Source organism: Saimiri boliviensis, chromosome 7 (assembly GCF_048565385.1).
Source record: "Saimiri boliviensis isolate mSaiBol1 chromosome 7, mSaiBol1.pri, whole genome shotgun sequence".
Taxonomy (NCBI): domain Eukaryota; kingdom Metazoa; phylum Chordata; class Mammalia; order Primates; family Cebidae; genus Saimiri; species Saimiri boliviensis.
The window spans coordinates 109,519,422-109,534,174 of NC_133455.1; the positions used below are offsets into that span (position 1 = coordinate 109,519,422).

At 65.2% G+C, this 14,753-nt stretch overlaps 1 protein-coding gene across 1 annotated transcript in view; it reads right to left on the bottom strand.

Moving 5' to 3' along the window:
• Positions 1-14,753, bottom strand: part of LOC141585226 (uncharacterized) — a 27,862-nt gene that overhangs the window by 6,592 nt on the left and 6,517 nt on the right. Inside the window, exons 3-5 of the mRNA XM_074403483.1 lie at positions 2,981-3,304; positions 1,679-1,779; positions 39-388 (exon numbers count right to left, since the gene is read on the bottom strand). Of these exons, the coding sequence (XP_074259584.1) occupies positions 39-388; positions 1,679-1,779; positions 2,981-3,304 (775 nt within the window). The remainder of the gene's footprint in view (positions 1-38; positions 389-1,678; positions 1,780-2,980; positions 3,305-14,753) is intronic.

Here is a 14,753-nt window from a genome sequence, read left to right on the forward strand (position 1 = left end):
TCTCCCTCTTCTCCCTCTCCCTCCTCTGCCTCCTCTGCCTCCTCTCCGTCTTCCTTCTCTCCCTCTCCCTCTCCCTCCTCTCCCTCTCCTTGCTCCCCGTCTCCCTCCTCCCCCTCTCCCTCCTCCCCCTCTCCCTCCTCCCCCTCTCCCTCCTCCCCCTCTCCCTCCTCCCCCTCTCCCTCCTCCCCCTCTCCCTCGCCCTCCTCTCCCTCGCCCTCTCCCTCTTCCCCCTCTCCCTCTTCCCCCTCTCCCTCTTCCCCCTCTCCCTCTTCCCCCTCTCCCTCTTCCCCCTCTCCCTCTTCCCCCTCTCCCTCTTCCCCCTCTCCCTCCTCCCCCTCTCCCTCTTTGCCCTCTCCCTCACCCTCCTCTCCCTCGCCCTCTCGCTCCTCTCCCTCCTCTCCCTCCTCTCCCTCCTCTCGCTCCTCTCGCTCCTCTCCCTCCTGTCCCTTCTCTCGCTCCTCTCGGTACTCTCGCTCCAATCCCTCCTCTCCCTCCTCTCCCTCTCTCCCTCCTCTCCCTCCTCTCCCTCCTCTCCCTCCTCTCCCTCCTCTCCCTCCTCTCGCTCCTCTCGCTCCTCTCTCTCCTCTCGTTCCTCTCTCTCCTCTCCCTCCTCTACCTCCTCAATCCTCTCCCTCCTCTCCCTCCTCTCCCTCCTCTCCCTCATCTCCCTCATCTCCCTCCTCTCCCTCCTCTCCCTCCTCTCCCTCCTCTCGCTCCTCTCGCTCCTCTCGCTCCTCTCGCTCCTCTCGCTCCTCTCGCTCCTCTCGCTCCTCTCCCTCCTCTCGCTCCTCTCGCTCCTCTCCCTCCTCTCCCTCCTCTCGCTTCTCTCGCTCCTCTCCCTCCTCTCCCTCCTCTCCCTCCTCTCCCTCCTCTCCCTCCTCTCCCTCCTCTCCCTCCTCTCGCTCCTCTCCCTCCTCTCGCTCCTCTCGCTCCTCTCGCTCCTCTCGCTCCTCTCGCTCCTCTCCCTCCTCTCCCTCCTCTCGCTCCTCTCGCTCCTCTCGCTCCTCTCGCTCCTCTCCCTCCTCTCGCTCCTCTCGCTGCTCTCCCTCCTCTCCCTCCTCTCCCTCCTCTCCCTCCTCTCCCTCCTCTCGCTCCTCTCCTTCCTCTCCTTCCTCTCCTTCCTCTCCTTCCTCTCCTTCCTCTCCTTCCTCTCCTTCCTCTCCCTCCTCTCGCTCCTCTCGCTCCTCTCTCCTCCCTCCTCCCTCCTCCCTCCTCTCCCTCCTCTCCCTCCTCTCCCTCCTCTCCCTCCTCTCCCTCCTCTCCCTCCTCTCCCTCCTCTCCCTCCTCTCTCTCCTCTCCCTCCTCTCCCTCCTCTCCCTCCTCTCCCTTCTCTCCCGCCTCTTGCTCTCTCCATCCTCTCCCTCCTCTCCCTCCTCTCCCTCCTCTCCCTCCTCTCCCTCCTCTCGCTCCTCTCGCTCCTCTCCCCCCTCTCCCTCCTCTCGCTCCTCTCCCTCCTCTCCCTCCTCTCTTCTCTCTCTCCTCTCCATCTCCCTCTTCTCCCTCTCCCTCTTCTCCCTCTCCCTTCCTCTGCCTCCTCTGCCTCCTCTCCGTCTTCCTCCTCTCCCTCTCCCTCCTCTCCCTCTCCTTGCTCCCCCTCTCCCTCCTCCCCCTCTCCCTCCTCCCCCTCTCCCTCCTCCCCCTCTCCCTGCCCCCCCTTCCTCTTTCCCCTCTCCCTCACCCTCCTCTCCCTCGCCCTCTCGCTCCTCTCCCTCCTCTCCCTCCTCTCCCTCCTCTCCCTCCTCTCCCTCCTCTCCCTCCTCTCCCTCCTCTCGTTCTTCTCTCTCCTCTCCCTCCTCTACCTCCTCAATCCTCTCAATCCTCTCAATCCTCTCCCTCCTCTCCCTCATCTCCCTCCTCTCCCTCCTCTCCCTCCTCTCCCTCCTCTCCCTCCTCTCCCTCCTCTCGCTCCTCTCGCTCCTCTCCCTCCTCTCCCTCCTCTCGCTCCTCTCGCTCCTCTCGCTCCTCTCGCTCCTCTGGCTCCTCTCCCTCCTCTAGCTCCTCTCGCTGCTCTCGCTGCTCTCCCTCCTCTCCCTCCTCTCCCTCCTCTCCCTCCTCTCCCTCCTCTCCCTCCTCTCCCTCCTCTCGCTCCTCTCGCTCCTCTCGCTCCTCTCGCTCCTCTCCTTCCTCTCCTTCCTCTCCCTCCTCTCCCTCCTCTCCCTCCTCTCCCTCCTCTCGCTCCTCTCGCTCCTCTCGCTCCCTCTCGCTCCTCTCTCCTCTCCCTCCTCTCCCTCCTCTCCCTCCTCTCTCTCCTCTCTCTCCTCTCCCTCCTCTCCCTCCTCTCCCTCCTCTCCCTCCTCTCCCTCCTCTTGCTCTCTCCCTCCTCTCCCTCCTCTCCCTCCTCTCCCTCCTCTCCCTCCTCTCCCTCCTCTCCCTCCTCTCCCTCCTCTCCCCCTCTCCCCCTCTCCCCCTCTCCCCCTCTCCCCCCTCTCCCTCCTGTCCCTCCTCTCGCTCCTCTCCCTCCTCTCCCTCCTCTCCCTCCTCTCCCTCCTCTCCCTCCTCTCCCTCCTCTCCCTCCTCTCGCTCCTCTCGCTCCTCTCCCTCCTCTCCCTCCTCTCCCTCCTCTCCCTCCTCTCGCTCCTCTCGCTCCTCTCGCTCCTCTCTTCTCTCCCTCCTCTCCCTCCTCCCCCTCCTCTCCCTCCTCTCCCTCCTCTCCCTCCACTCCCTCCTCTCGCTCCTCTCGCTCCTCTCGCTCCTCTCGCTCCTCTCGCTCCTCTCCGCTCCTCTCCCTCCTCTCCCTCCTCTCCCTCCTCTCCCTCCTCTCGCTCCTCTCGCTCCTCTCCCTCCTCTCCATCCTCTCGCTCCTCTCGCTCCTCTCGCTCCTCTCGCTCCTCTCCCTCCTCTCCCTCTTCTCCCTCCTCTCTTCTCTCTCTCCTCTCCATCTCCCTCTTCTCCCTCTCCCTCTTCTCCCTCTCTCTCCTCTGCCTCCTCTGCCTCCTCTCCGTCTTCCTCCTCTCCCTCTCCCTCCTCTCCCTCTCCTTGCTCCCCGTCTCCCTCCTCCCCCTCTCCCTCCTCCCCCTCTCCCTCCTCCCCCTCTCCCTCCTCCCCCTCTCCCTCCTCCTCCTCTCCCTCGCCCTCCTCTCCCTCGCCCTCTCCCTCTTCCCCCTCTCCCTCTTCCCCCTCTCCCTCTTCCCCCTCTCCTTCTTCCCCCTCTTCCTCCTCCCTCTCTCCCTCTATCCCCTCTCCCTCACCCTCCTCTCCCTCGCCCTCTCGCTCCTCTCCCTCCTCTCCCTCCTCTCCCTCCTCTCCCTCCTCTCCCTCCTCTCGCTCCTCTCGCTCCTCTCCCTCCTGTTCCTCTCTCGCTCCTCTCGCTCCTCTCGGTACTCTCGCTCCTCTCCCTCCTCTCCCTCCTCTCCCTCCTCTCCCTCCTCTCCCTCCTCTCCCTCCTCTCCCTCCTCTCGCTCCTCTCGCTCCTCTCGCTCCTCTCGTTCCTCTCTCTCCTCTACCTCCTCAATCCTCTCCCTCCTCTCCCTCCTCTCCCTCCTCTCCCTCCTCTCCCTCCTCTCCCTCCTCTCCCTCCTCTCCCTCCTCTCGCTCCTCTCGCTCCTCTCCCTCCTCTCGCTCCTCTCGCTCCTCTCCCTCCTTTCTTCTCTCCCTCCTCTCCCTCCTCTCCCTCCTCTCCCTCCTCTCCCTCCTCTCCCTCCTCTCGCTCCTCTCGCTCCTCTCGCTCCTCTCGCTCCTCTCGCTCCTCTCGCTCCTCTCGCTCCTCTCGCTCCTCTCCCTCCTGTCCCTCCTGTCCCTCCTCTCGCTCCTCTCGCTCCTCTCGCTCCTCTCCCTCCTCTCCCTCCTCTCCCTCCTCTCGCTCCTCTCGCTCCTCTCGCTCCTCTCGCTCCTCTCGCTCCTCTCGCTCCTCTCGCTCCTCTCGCTCCTCTCCGTCCTCTCTCCTCTTCCTCCTTTCCCTCCTCTCCCACCTCTCCCACCTCTCCCACCTCTCCCACCTCTCCCACCTCTCCCACCTCTCCCACCTCTCCCACCTCTCGCTCCTCTCGCTCCTCTCGCTCCTCTCGCTCCTCTCGCTCCTCTCCCTCCTCTCCCTCCTCTCCCTCCTCTCGCTCCTCTCGCTCCTGTCCCTCCTCTCGCTCCTCTCGCTCCTCTCCCTCCTCTCCCTCCTGTCCCTCCTGTCGCTCCTCTCGCTCCTCTCGCTCCTCTCGCTCCTCTCGCTCCTCTCGCTCCTCTCGCTCCTCTCCCTCTTCTCCCTCTCGCTCCTCTCCCTCTCGCTCCTCTCCCTCTCGCTTCTCTCCCTCTTGCTTCTCTCCCTCTTGCTTCTCTCCCTCTTGCTTCTCTCCCTCTTGCTCCTCTCCCTCTTGCTCCTCTCCCTCTCCCCTCTCCCCCTTTCCTCCCTCTACCTTTCCCTACACTTCCTCCTCTCTCTCTCCCTCCTCTCCCTCCTCTCCTCTCCCTCCTCTCCTCTCCCTCCTCTCCTCTCCCTCCTCTCCTCTCCCTCCTCTCCTCTCCCTCCTCTCCTCTCCCTCTCCCTCCTCTCCCTCTCCCTCCTCTCCCTCTCCCTCCTCTCCCTCTCCCTCCTCTCCCTGTCCCTCCTCTCCCTGTCCCTCCTCTCCCTGTCCCTCTCCTTCTCCTTCCAGTCCCTCCTTTCCCTCCTCTCTTTCCTCTCCCTCTTTCTCTCCCTCCTCTCCCTCTTCCGCCTCTCCCTTTCCTCCCTCTCCCTTTCCTCCCTCTCCCTTTTCCTCCTCTCGCTTACCCTCCTCTCCCTTTCCCTCCTCTCCGTCCTCTCCCTCTCTCTCTCCCTCTCTCTCCCTCTCTCTCTCCCTCTCTCTCCCTCTCCCTCTGACTCCTTTCCCTCCTCTCCCTCCTCTCCCTCCTCTCTTCTCTCTCTCCTCTCCATCTCCCTTTCTCCCTCTCCCTCTTCTCCCTCTCCCTCCTCTACCTCCTCTGCCTCCTCTCCGTCTTCCTCCTCTCCCTCTCCCTCCTCTCCCTCTCCCTCCTCTCCCTCTCCCTCCTCTCCCTCTCCCTCCTCTCCCTCTCCCTGCTCCCCCTCTCCCTGCTCCCCCTCTCCCTGCTCCCCCTCTCCCTGCTCCCCCTCTCCCTGCTCCCCCTCTCCCTCCCCCCATCTCCCTCCTCCCCGTCTCCCTCCTCCCCGTCTCCCTCCTCCCCGTCTCCCTCCTCCCCGTCTCCCTCCTCCCCGTCTCCCTCCTCCCCCTCTCTCTCCTCCCCCTCTCTCTCCTCCCCCTCTCCCTCCTCCCCCTCTCCCTCCTCCCCCCTCCCTCACCCTCCTCTCCCTCGCCCTCTCCCTCGCCCTCTCCCTCGCCCTCTCCCTCGCCCTCTCCCTCGCCCTCTCCCTCCTCTCCCTCCTCTCCCTCCTCTCCCTCCTCTCCCTCCTCTCCCTCCTCTCCCTCCTCTCCCTCCTCTCCCTCTCCCTCCTCTCCCTCCTCTCCCTCCTCTCCCTCCTCTCCCTCCTCTCCCTCCTCTCCCTCCTCTCGCTCCTCTCGCTCCTCTCGCTCCTCTCCCCTCTCTCCTTCCTCTCCTTCCTCTCCCTCCTCTCCCTCCTCTCCCTCCTCTCCCTCCTCTCGCTCCTCTCGCACCTCTCGCTCCCCTGCTCCTCTCGCTCCTCTCGCTCCTCTCCCTCCTCTCGCTCCTCTCCCTCCTCTCGCTCCTCTCCCTCCTCTCGCTCCTCTCGCCCCTCTCCCTCTCTCCTTCCTCTCGCTCCTCTCGCTCCTCTCGCTCCTCTCGCTCCTCTCGCTCCTCTCGCTCCTCTCCCTCCTCTCCCTCCTCCCCCTCCTCCCGCTCCTCTCCCTCCTCTCCCTCCTCTCCCTCCTCTCCCTCCTCTCGCTCCTCTCGCTCCTCTCGCTCCTCTCGCTTTTCTCCCTCCTCTCCCTCCTCTCGCTCCTCTCGCTCCTCTCGCTCCTCTCCCTCCTCTCGCTCCTCTCGCTCCTCTCGCTCCTCTCGCTCCTCTCGCTCCTCTCGCTCCTCTCGCTCCTCTCGCTCCTCTCCCTGCTCTCGCTCCTCTCTCCTCTCGCTCCTCTCGCTCCTCTCGCTCCTCTCGCTCCTCTCGCTCCTCTCGCTCCTCTCGCTGCTCTCGCTGCTCTCGCTGCTCTCGCTGCTCTCCCTCTCCCTCCTCTCCCTCCTCTCCCTCCTCTCCCTTCTCTCGCTCCTCTCGCTCCTCTCGCTCCTCTCGCTCCTCTCTCCTCCCCCTCCTCCCCCTCCTCCCCCTCCTCTCCCTCCTCCCGCTCCTCTCGCTCCTCCTGCTCCTCTCCCTCCTCTCCCTCCTCTCCCTCCTCTCCCTCCTCTCCCTCCTCTCCCTCCTCTCGCTCCTCTCCCTCCTCTCCCTCCTCTCCCTCCTCTCCCTCCTCTCCCTCCTCTCCCTCCTCTCCCTCCTCTCTCTCCTCTCTCTCGTCTCCCTCCTCTCCTTTCTCTCTCCTCTCCCTCCTCTCCCTCCTCTCCCTTCTCTCTCCTCTCCCTCCTCTCCCTCCTCTCCCTCCTCTCTCCTCTCTCCTCTCTCCTCTCTCCTCTCTCCTCTCCCTCCTCTCCCTCCTCTCCCTCCTCTCCCTCCTCTCCCTCCTCTCGCTCCTCTCGCTCCTCTCGGTCCTCTCGCTCCTCTCGCTCCTCTCGCTCCTCTCGCTCCTCTCGCTCCTCTCACTCCTCTCACTCCTGTCCCTCCTCTCGCTCCTCTCGCTCCTCTCGCTCCTCTCACTCCTGTCGCTTCTCTCGCTCCTCTCGCTCCTCTCGCTCCTCTCGCTCCTCTCCCTCTCGCTCCTCTCCCTCTCACTCCTCTCCCTCTCGCTCCTCTCCCTCTCGCTCCTCTCCCTCGCTCCCCTCCCTCTCGCTCCTCTCCTCTCCCTCCCCCTTTCCTCCCTCTACCTTTCCCTACACTTCCTCCTCTCTCTCTCCCTCCTCTCCCTCCTCTCCTCTCCCTCCTCTCCTCTCCCTCCTCTCCTCTCCCTCCTCTCCTCTCCCTCCTCTCCTCTCCTTCCTCTCCCTCTCCCTCCTCTCCCTCTCCCTCTTCTCCCTGTCCCTCTCCTTCTCCCTCCAGTCCCTGCTTTCCCTCCTCTCTTTCCTCTCCCTCTTTCTCTCCCTCCTCTCCCTCTTCCGCCTCTCCCTTTCCTCGCTCTCCCTTTCCTCCCTCTCCCTTTTCTCCCTCTCCCTTTCCTCCCTCTCCCTTTCCTCCCTCTCCCTTTCGTCCCTCTCTCTTTCCCTCCTCTCGCTTACCCTCCTCTCCCTTTCCCTCCTCTCTGTCCTCTCCCTCTCTCTCTCCCTCTCTCTTCCTCTCCCTCTGACTCCTTTCCCTCCTCTCTTCTCTCTCTCCTCTCCATCTCCCTCTTCTCCCTCTCCCTCTTCTCCCTCTCCCTCCTCTACCTCCTCTGCCTCCTCTCCGTCTTCCTCCTCTCCCTCTCCCTCCTCTCCCTCTCCCTCCTCTCCCTCTCCCTCCTCTCCCTCTCCTTGCTCCCCCTCTCCCTCCTCCCCGTCTCCCTCCTCCCCGTCTCCCTCCTCCCCGTCTCCCTTCTCCCCTCTCCCTTCTTCCCCTCTCCCTCCTCTCCCTCTCCCTCCTCCCCCTCTCCCTCCTCCCCCTCTCCCTCCTCCCCCTCTCCCTCCTCCCCTCTCCCTCCTCCCCCTCTCCCTCCTCCCCCTCTCCCTCCTCCCCCTCTCCCTCCTCCCGCTCTCCCTCCTCCCCCTCTCCCTCGCCCTCCTCTCCCTCGCCCTCTCCCTCCTCCCCCTCTCCTCCTCCCATTCTCCCTCCTCCCCCTCTCCCTCGTCCCCCTCTCCCTCCTCCCCCTCTCCCTCCTCCCCCTCTCCCTCCTCCCCCTCTCCCTCCTCCCCCTCTCCCTCCTCCCCCTCTCCCTCCTCCCCCTCTCCCTCTTTCTTCTCTCCCTCACCCTCCTCTCCCTCAGCCTCCTCTCCCTCCTCTCCCTCCTCTCCCTCCTCTCCCTCCTCTCGCTCCTCTCGCTCCTCTCGCTCCTCTCGCTCCTCTCCCTCCTCTCCCTCCTCTCCCTCCTCTCGCTCCTCTCCCTCCTCTCGCTTCTCTCGCTCCTCTCCCTCCTCTCCCTCCTCTCCCTCCTCTCCCTCCTCTCCCTCCTCTCCCTCCTCTCCCTCCTCTCCCTCCTCTCCCTCCTCTCCTTCCTCTCGCTCCTCTCCCTCCTCTCGCTCCTCTCGCTCCTCTCCCTCCTCTCCCTCCTCTCCCTCCTCTCCCTCCTCTCCCTCCTCTCGCTCCTGTCGTTCCTCTCGCTCCTCTCGCTCCTCTCGCTCCTCTCGCTCCTCTCGCTCCTCTCGCTCCTCTCCCTCCTCTCCCTCCTCTCGCTGCTCTCCCTCCTCTCTCTCCTCTCCCTCCTCTCCCTCCTCTCCCTCCTCTCCCTCCTCTCCCTCCTCTCCCTCCTCTCCCTCCTCTCCCTCCTCTCCCTCCTCTCCCTCCTCTCGCTCCTCTCCTTCATCTCCTTCCTCTCCTTCCTCTCCCTCCTCTCCTTCCTCTCCTTCCTCTCCCTCCTCTCGCTCCTCTCGCTCCTCTCGCTCCTCTCGCTCCTCTCTCCTCCCTCCTCCCTCCTCTCCCTCCTCTCCCTCCTCTCCCTCCTCTCCCTCCTCTCCATCCTCTCTCTCCTCTCTCTCCTCTCTCTCCTCTCCCTCCTCTCCCTCCTCTCCCTCCTCTCCCTTCTCTCCCGCCTCTTGCTCTCTCCATCCTCTCCCTCCTCTCCCTCCTCTCCCTCCTCTCCCTCCTCTCCCTCCTCTCCCTCCTCTCCCTCCTCTCCCTCCTCTCGCTCCTCTCGCTCCTCTCCCCCCTCTCCCTCCTCTCGCTCCTCTCCCTCCTCTCCCTCCTCTCTTCTCTCTCTCCTCTCCATCTCCCTCTTCTCCCTCTCCCTCTTCTCCCTCTCCCTCCTCTGCCTCCTCTGCCTCCTCTGCGTCTTCCTCCTCTCCCTCTCCCTCCTCTCCCTCTCCTTGCTACCCCTCTCCCTCCTCCCCCTCTCCCTCCTCCCCCTCTCCCTCCTCCCCCTCTCCCTGCCCCCCCTTCCTCTTTCCCCTCTCCCTCACCCTCCTCTCCCTCGCCCTCTCGCTCCTCTCCCTCCTCTCCCTCCTCTCCCTCCTCTCTCTCCTCTCGTTCTTCTCTCTCCTCTCCCTCCTCTACCTCCTCAATCCTCTCAATCCTCTCCCTCCTCTCCCTCATCTCCCTCCTCTCCCTCCTCTCCCTCCTCTCCCTCCTCTCCCTCCTCTCGCTCCTCTCGCTCCTCTCGCTCCTCTCGCTCCTCTCGCTCCTCTCGCTCCTCTCGCTCCTCTGGCTCCTCTCCCTCCTCTAGCTCCTCTAGCTCCTCTCGCTGCTCTCCCTCCTCTCCCTCCTCTCCCTCCTCTCCCTCCTCTCCCTCCTCTCCCTCCTCTCGCTCCTCTCGCTCCTCTCGCTCCTCTCCTTCCTCTCCTTCCTCTCCCTCCTCTCCCTCCTCTCCCTCCTCTCCCTCCTCTCCCTCCTCTCGCTCCTCTCGCTCCTCTCTCCTCTCCCTCCTCTCCCTCCTCTCTCTCCTCTCTCTCCTCTCTCTCCTCTCCCTCCTCTCCCTCCTCTCCCTCCTCTCCCTCCTCTTGCTCTCTCCCTCCCTCTCCCTCCTCTCCCTCCTCTCCCTCCTCTGCCTCCTCTCCCTCCTCTCCCTCCTCTCCCTCCTCTCCCTCCTCTCGCTCCTCTCGCTCCTCTCCCCCTCTCCCCCCTCTCCCTCCTGTCCCTCCTCTCGCTCCTCTCCCTCCTCTCCCTCCTCTCCCTCCTCTCCCTCCTCTCCCTCCTCTCGCTCCTCTCGCTCCTCTCGCTCCTCTCGCTCCTCTCGCTCCTCTCGCTCCTCCCGCTCCTCTCCCTCCTCTCCCTCCTCTCCCTCCTCTCCCTCCTCTCGCTCCTCTCGCTCCTCTCGCTCCTCTCTTCTCTCCCTCCTCTCCCTCCTCTCCCTCCTCTCCCTCCTCTCCCTCCTCTCCCTCCACTCCCTCCTCTCGCTCCTCTCGCTCCTCTCGCTCCTCTCGCTCCTCTCGCTCCTCTCCCTCTCTCCCTCCTCTCGCTCCTCTCCCTCCTCTCCCTCCTCTCCCTCCTCTCGCTCCTCTCGCTCCTCTCGCTCCTCTCCCTCCTCTCCCTCTTCTCCCTCCTCTCGCTCCTCTCTTCTCTCTCTCCTCTCCATCTCCCTCTTCTCCCTCTCCCTCTTCTCCCTCTCTCTCCTCTGCCTCCTCTGCCTCCTCTCCGTCTTCCTCCTCTCCCTCTCCCTCCTCTCCCTCTCCTTGCTCCCCGTCTCCCTCCTCCCCCTCTCCCTCCTCCCCCTCTCCCTCCTCCCCCTCTCCCTCCTCCCCCTCTCCCTCCTCCCCCTCTCCCTCCTCCCCCTCTCCCTCCTCCTCCTCTCCCTCGCCCTCCTCTCCCTCGCCCTCTCCCTCTTCCCCCTCTCCCTCTTCCCCCTCTCCCTCTTCCCCCTCTCCCTCTTCCCCCTCTCCCTCTTCCCCCTCTTCCTCCTCCCTCTCTCCCTCTATCCCCTCTCCCTCACCCTCCTCTCCCTCGCCCTCTCGCTCCTCTCCCTCCTCTCCCTCCTCTCCCTCCTCTCCCTCCTCTCGCTCCTCCCGCTCCTCTCCCTCCTCTCCCTCCTCTCGCTCCTCTCGCTCCTCTTGCTCCTCTCGGTACTCTCGCTCCTCTCCCTCCTCTCCCTCCTCTCCCTCCTCTCCCTCCTCTCCCTCCTCTCGCTCCTCTCGCTCCTCTCGCTCCTCTCGCTCCTCTCGTTCCTCTCTCTCCTCTCCCTCCTCTACCTCCTCAATCCTCTCCCTCCTCTCCCTCCTCTCCCTCCTCTCCCTCCTCTCCCTCATCTCCCTCCTCTCGCTCCTCTCGCTCCTCTCCCTCCTCTCGCTCCTCTCGCTCCTCTCCCTCCTTTCTTCTCTCCCTCCTCTCCCTCCTCTCCCTCCTCTCCCTCCTCTCGCTCCTCTCGCTCCTCTCGCTCCTCTCGCTCCTCTCCCTCCTCTCGCTCCTCTCGCTCCTCTCGCTCCTCTCGCTCCTCTCGCTCCTCTCGCTCCTCTCGCTCCTCTCCCTCCTCTCCCTCCTCTCCCTCCTCTCCCTCCTCTCCCTCCTGTCCCTCCTCTCGCTCCTCTCGCTCCTCTCGCTCCTCTCCCTCCTCTCCCTCCTGTCCCTCCTCTCGCTCCTCTCGCTCCTCTCGCTCCTCTCGCTCCTCTCGCTCCTCTCCGTCCTCTCTCCTCTTCCTCCTTTCCCTCCTCTCCCACCTCTCCCACCTCTCCCACCTCTCCCACCTCTCCCACCTCTCCCACCTCTCGCTCCTCTCGCTCCTCTCGCTCCTCTCGCTCCTCTCGCTCCTCTCGCTCCTCTCCCTCCTCTCCCTCCTCTCGCTCCTCTCGCTCCTGTCCCTCCTCTCGCTCCTCTCCCTCCTGTCCCTCCTCTCGCTCCTCTCGCTCCTCTCGCTCCTCTCGCTCCTCTCGCTCCTCTCGCTCCTCTCGCTCCTCTCGCTCCTCTCGCTCCTCTCGCTCCTCTCGCTCCTCTCCCTCTCGCTCCTCTCCCTCTCGCTCCTCTCCCTCTCGCTCCTCTCCCTCTCGCTCCTCTCCCTCTCGCTCCTCTTCCTCTCCCTCTCGCTCCTCTCCCTCTCCCTCCCCCTTTCCTCCCTCTACCTTTCCCTACACTTCCTCCTCTCTCTCTCCCTCCTCTCCCTCCTCTCCTCTCCCTCCTCTCCTCTCCCTCCTCTCCTCTCCCTCCTCTCCTCTCCCTCTCCCTCCTCTACCTCTCCCTCCTCTCCCTCTCCCTCCTCTCCCTCTCCCTCCTCTCCCTGTCCCTCTCCTTCTCCCTCCAGTCCCTCCTTTCCCTCCTCTCTTTCCTCTCCCTCTTTCTCTCCCTCCTCTCCCTCTTCCGCCTCTCCCTTTCCTCCCTCTCCCTTTCCCTCCCTCTCCCTTTTCCTCCTCTCGCTTACCCTCCTCTCCCTTTCCCTCCTCTCCGTCCTCTCCCTCTCTCTCTCCCTCTCTCTCCCTCTCTCTCTCCCTCTCTCTCCCTCTCCCTCTGACTCCTTTCCCTCCTCTCCCTCCTCTCCCTCCTCTCTTCTCTCTCTCCTCTCCATCTCCCTTTCTCCCTCTCCCTCTTCTCCCTCTCCCTCCTCTACCTCCTCTGCCTCCTCTCCGTCTTCCTCCTCTCCCTCTCCCTCCTCTCCCTCTCCCTCCTCTCCCTCTCCCTCCTCTCCCTCTCCCTCCTCTCCCTCTCCCTGCTCCCCCTCTCCCTGCTCCCCCTCTCCCTGCTCCCCCTCTCCCTGCTCCCCCTCTCCCTGCTCCCCCTCTCCCTGCTCCCCCCTCCCTGCTCCCCCTCTCCCTGCTCCCCCTCTCCCTCCCCCCGTCTCCCTCCTCCCCGTCTCCCTCCTCCCCGTCTCCCTCCTCCCCGTCTCCCTCCTCCCCGTCTCCCACCTCCCCCTCTCTCTCCTCCCCCTCTCCCTCCTCCCCCTCTCCCTCCTCCCCCCTCCCTCACCCTCCTCTCCCTCGCCCTCTCCCTCGCCCTCTTCCTCGCCCTCGCCCTCGCCCTCTCCCTCGCCCTCTCCCTCGCCCTCTCCCTCGCCCTCTCCCTCGCCCTCTCCCTCGCCCTCTCCCTCCTCTCCCTCCTCTCCCTCCTCTCCCTCCTCTCCCTCCTCTCCCTCCTCTCCCTCTCCCTCCTCTCCCTCCTCTCCCTCCTCTCCCTCCTCTCCCTCCTCTCCCTCCTCTCCCTCCTCTCGCTCCTCTCGCTCCTCTCGCTCCTCTCGCTCCTCTCCCTCTCTCCTTCCTCTCCTTCCTCTCCCTCCTCTCCCTCCTCTCCCTCCTCTCCCTCCTCTCCCTCCTCTCGCTCCTCTCGCTCCTCTCGCTCCCCTGCTCCTCTCGCTCCTCTCCCTCCTCTCGCTCCTCTCGCTCCTCTCCCTCCTCTCGCTCCTCTCCCTTCTCTCGCTCCTCTCGCCCCTCTCCCTCTCTCCTTCCTCTCGCTCCTCTCGCTCCTCTCGCTCCTCTCGCTCCTCTCGCTCCTCTCGCTCCTCTCCCTCCTCTCCCTCCTCTCCCTCCTCCCCCTCCTCCCGCTCCTCTCCCTCCTCTCCCTCCTCTCCCTCCTCTCCCTCCTCTCGCTCCTCTCGCTCCTCTCGCTCTTCTCCCTCCTCTCCCTCCTCTCCCTCCTCTCGCTCCTCTCGCTCCTCTCCCTCCTCTCGCTCCTCTCCCTCCTCTCGCTCCTCTCGCTCCTCTCGCTCCTCTCGCTCCTCTCCCTGCTCTCGCTCCTCTCGCTCCTCTCGCTCCTCTCGCTCCTCTCGCTCCTCTCGCTCCTCTCGCTCCTCTCGCTCCTCTCGCTCCTCTCGCTGCTCTCGCTGCTCTCGCTGCTCTCGCTGCTCTCGCTGCTCTCGCTGCTCTCCCTCTCCCTCCTCTCCCTCCTCTCCCTCCTCTCCCTCCTCTCCCTCCTCTCGCTCCTCTCGCTCCTCTCGCTCCTCTCTTCTCCCCCTCCTCCCCCTCCTCCCCCTCCTCTCCCTCCTCTCCCTCCTCCCGCTCCTCTCGCTCCTCCTGCTCCTCTCCCTCCTCTCCCTCCTCTCCCTCCTCTCCCTCCTCTCCCTCCTCTCCCTCCTCTCCCTCCTCTCGCTCCTCTCGCTCCTCTCGCTCCTCTCCCTGCTCTCCCTCCTTTCCCTCCTCTCCCTCCTCCCTCCTCTCCCTCCTCTCCCTCCTCTCCCTCCTCTCCCTCCTCTCCCTCCTCTCGCTCCTCTCGCTCCTCTCCCACCTATCCCACCTGTCGCTCCTCTCCCTCCTCTCCCTCCTCTCCCTCCTCTCCCTCCTCTCCCTCCTCTCCCTCCTCTCCCTCCTCTCCCTCCTCTCTCTCCTCTCCCTCCTCTCCTTTCTCTCTCCTCTCCCTCCTCTCCCTCCTCTCCCTTCTCTCTCCTCTCCCTCCTCTCCCTCCTCTCCCTCCTCTCCCTCCTCTCCCTCCTCTCCCTCCTCTCTCCTCTCTCCTCTCTCCTCTCTCCTCTCTCCTCTCCCTCCTCTCCCTCCTCTCCCTCCTCTCCCTCCTCTCCCTCCTCTCGCTCCTCTCGCTCCTCTCACTCCTCTCACTCCTGTCCCTCCTCTCGCTCCTCTCGCTCCTCTCGCTCCTCTCACTCCTGTCGCTTCTCTCGCTCCTCTCGCTCCTCTCGCTCCTCTCGCTCCTCTCCCTCTCGCTCCTCTCCCTCTCGCTCCTCTCCCTCTCGCTCCTCTCCCTCTCGCTCCTCTCCCTCTCGCTCCTCTCCCTCTCGCTCCCCTCCCTCTCGCTCCTCTCCCTCTCCCTCCCCCTTTCCTCCCTCTACCTTTCCCTACACTTCCTCCTCTCTCTCTCCCTCCTCTCCCTCCTCTCCTCTCCCTCCTCTCCTCTCCCTCCTCTCCTCTCCCTCCTCTCCCTCCTCTCCCTCCTCTCCTCTCCCTCCTCTCCTCTCCCTCCTCTCCTCTCCCTCCTCTCCTCTCCCTCCTCTCCTCTCCCTCCTCTCCTCTCCCTCCTCTCCTCTCCCTCCTTTCCTCTCCTTCATCTCCCTCTCCCTCCTCTCCCTCTCCCTCTTCTCCCTGTCCCTCTCCTTCTCCCTCCAGTCCCTGCTTTCCCTCCTCTCTTTCCTCTCCCTCTTTCTCTCCCTCCTCTCCCTCTTCCGCCTCTCCCTTTCCTCGCTCTCCCTTTCCTCCCTCTCCCTTTTCTCCCTCTCCCTTTCCTCCCTCTCCCTTTCCTCCCTCTCCCTTTCGTCCCTCTCTCTTTCCCTCCTCTCGCTTACCCTCCTCTCCCTTTCCTCCTCTCTGTCCTCTCCCTCTCTCTTCCTCTCCCTCTGACTCCTTTCCCTCCTCTCTTCTCTCTCTCCTCTCCATCTCCCTCTTCT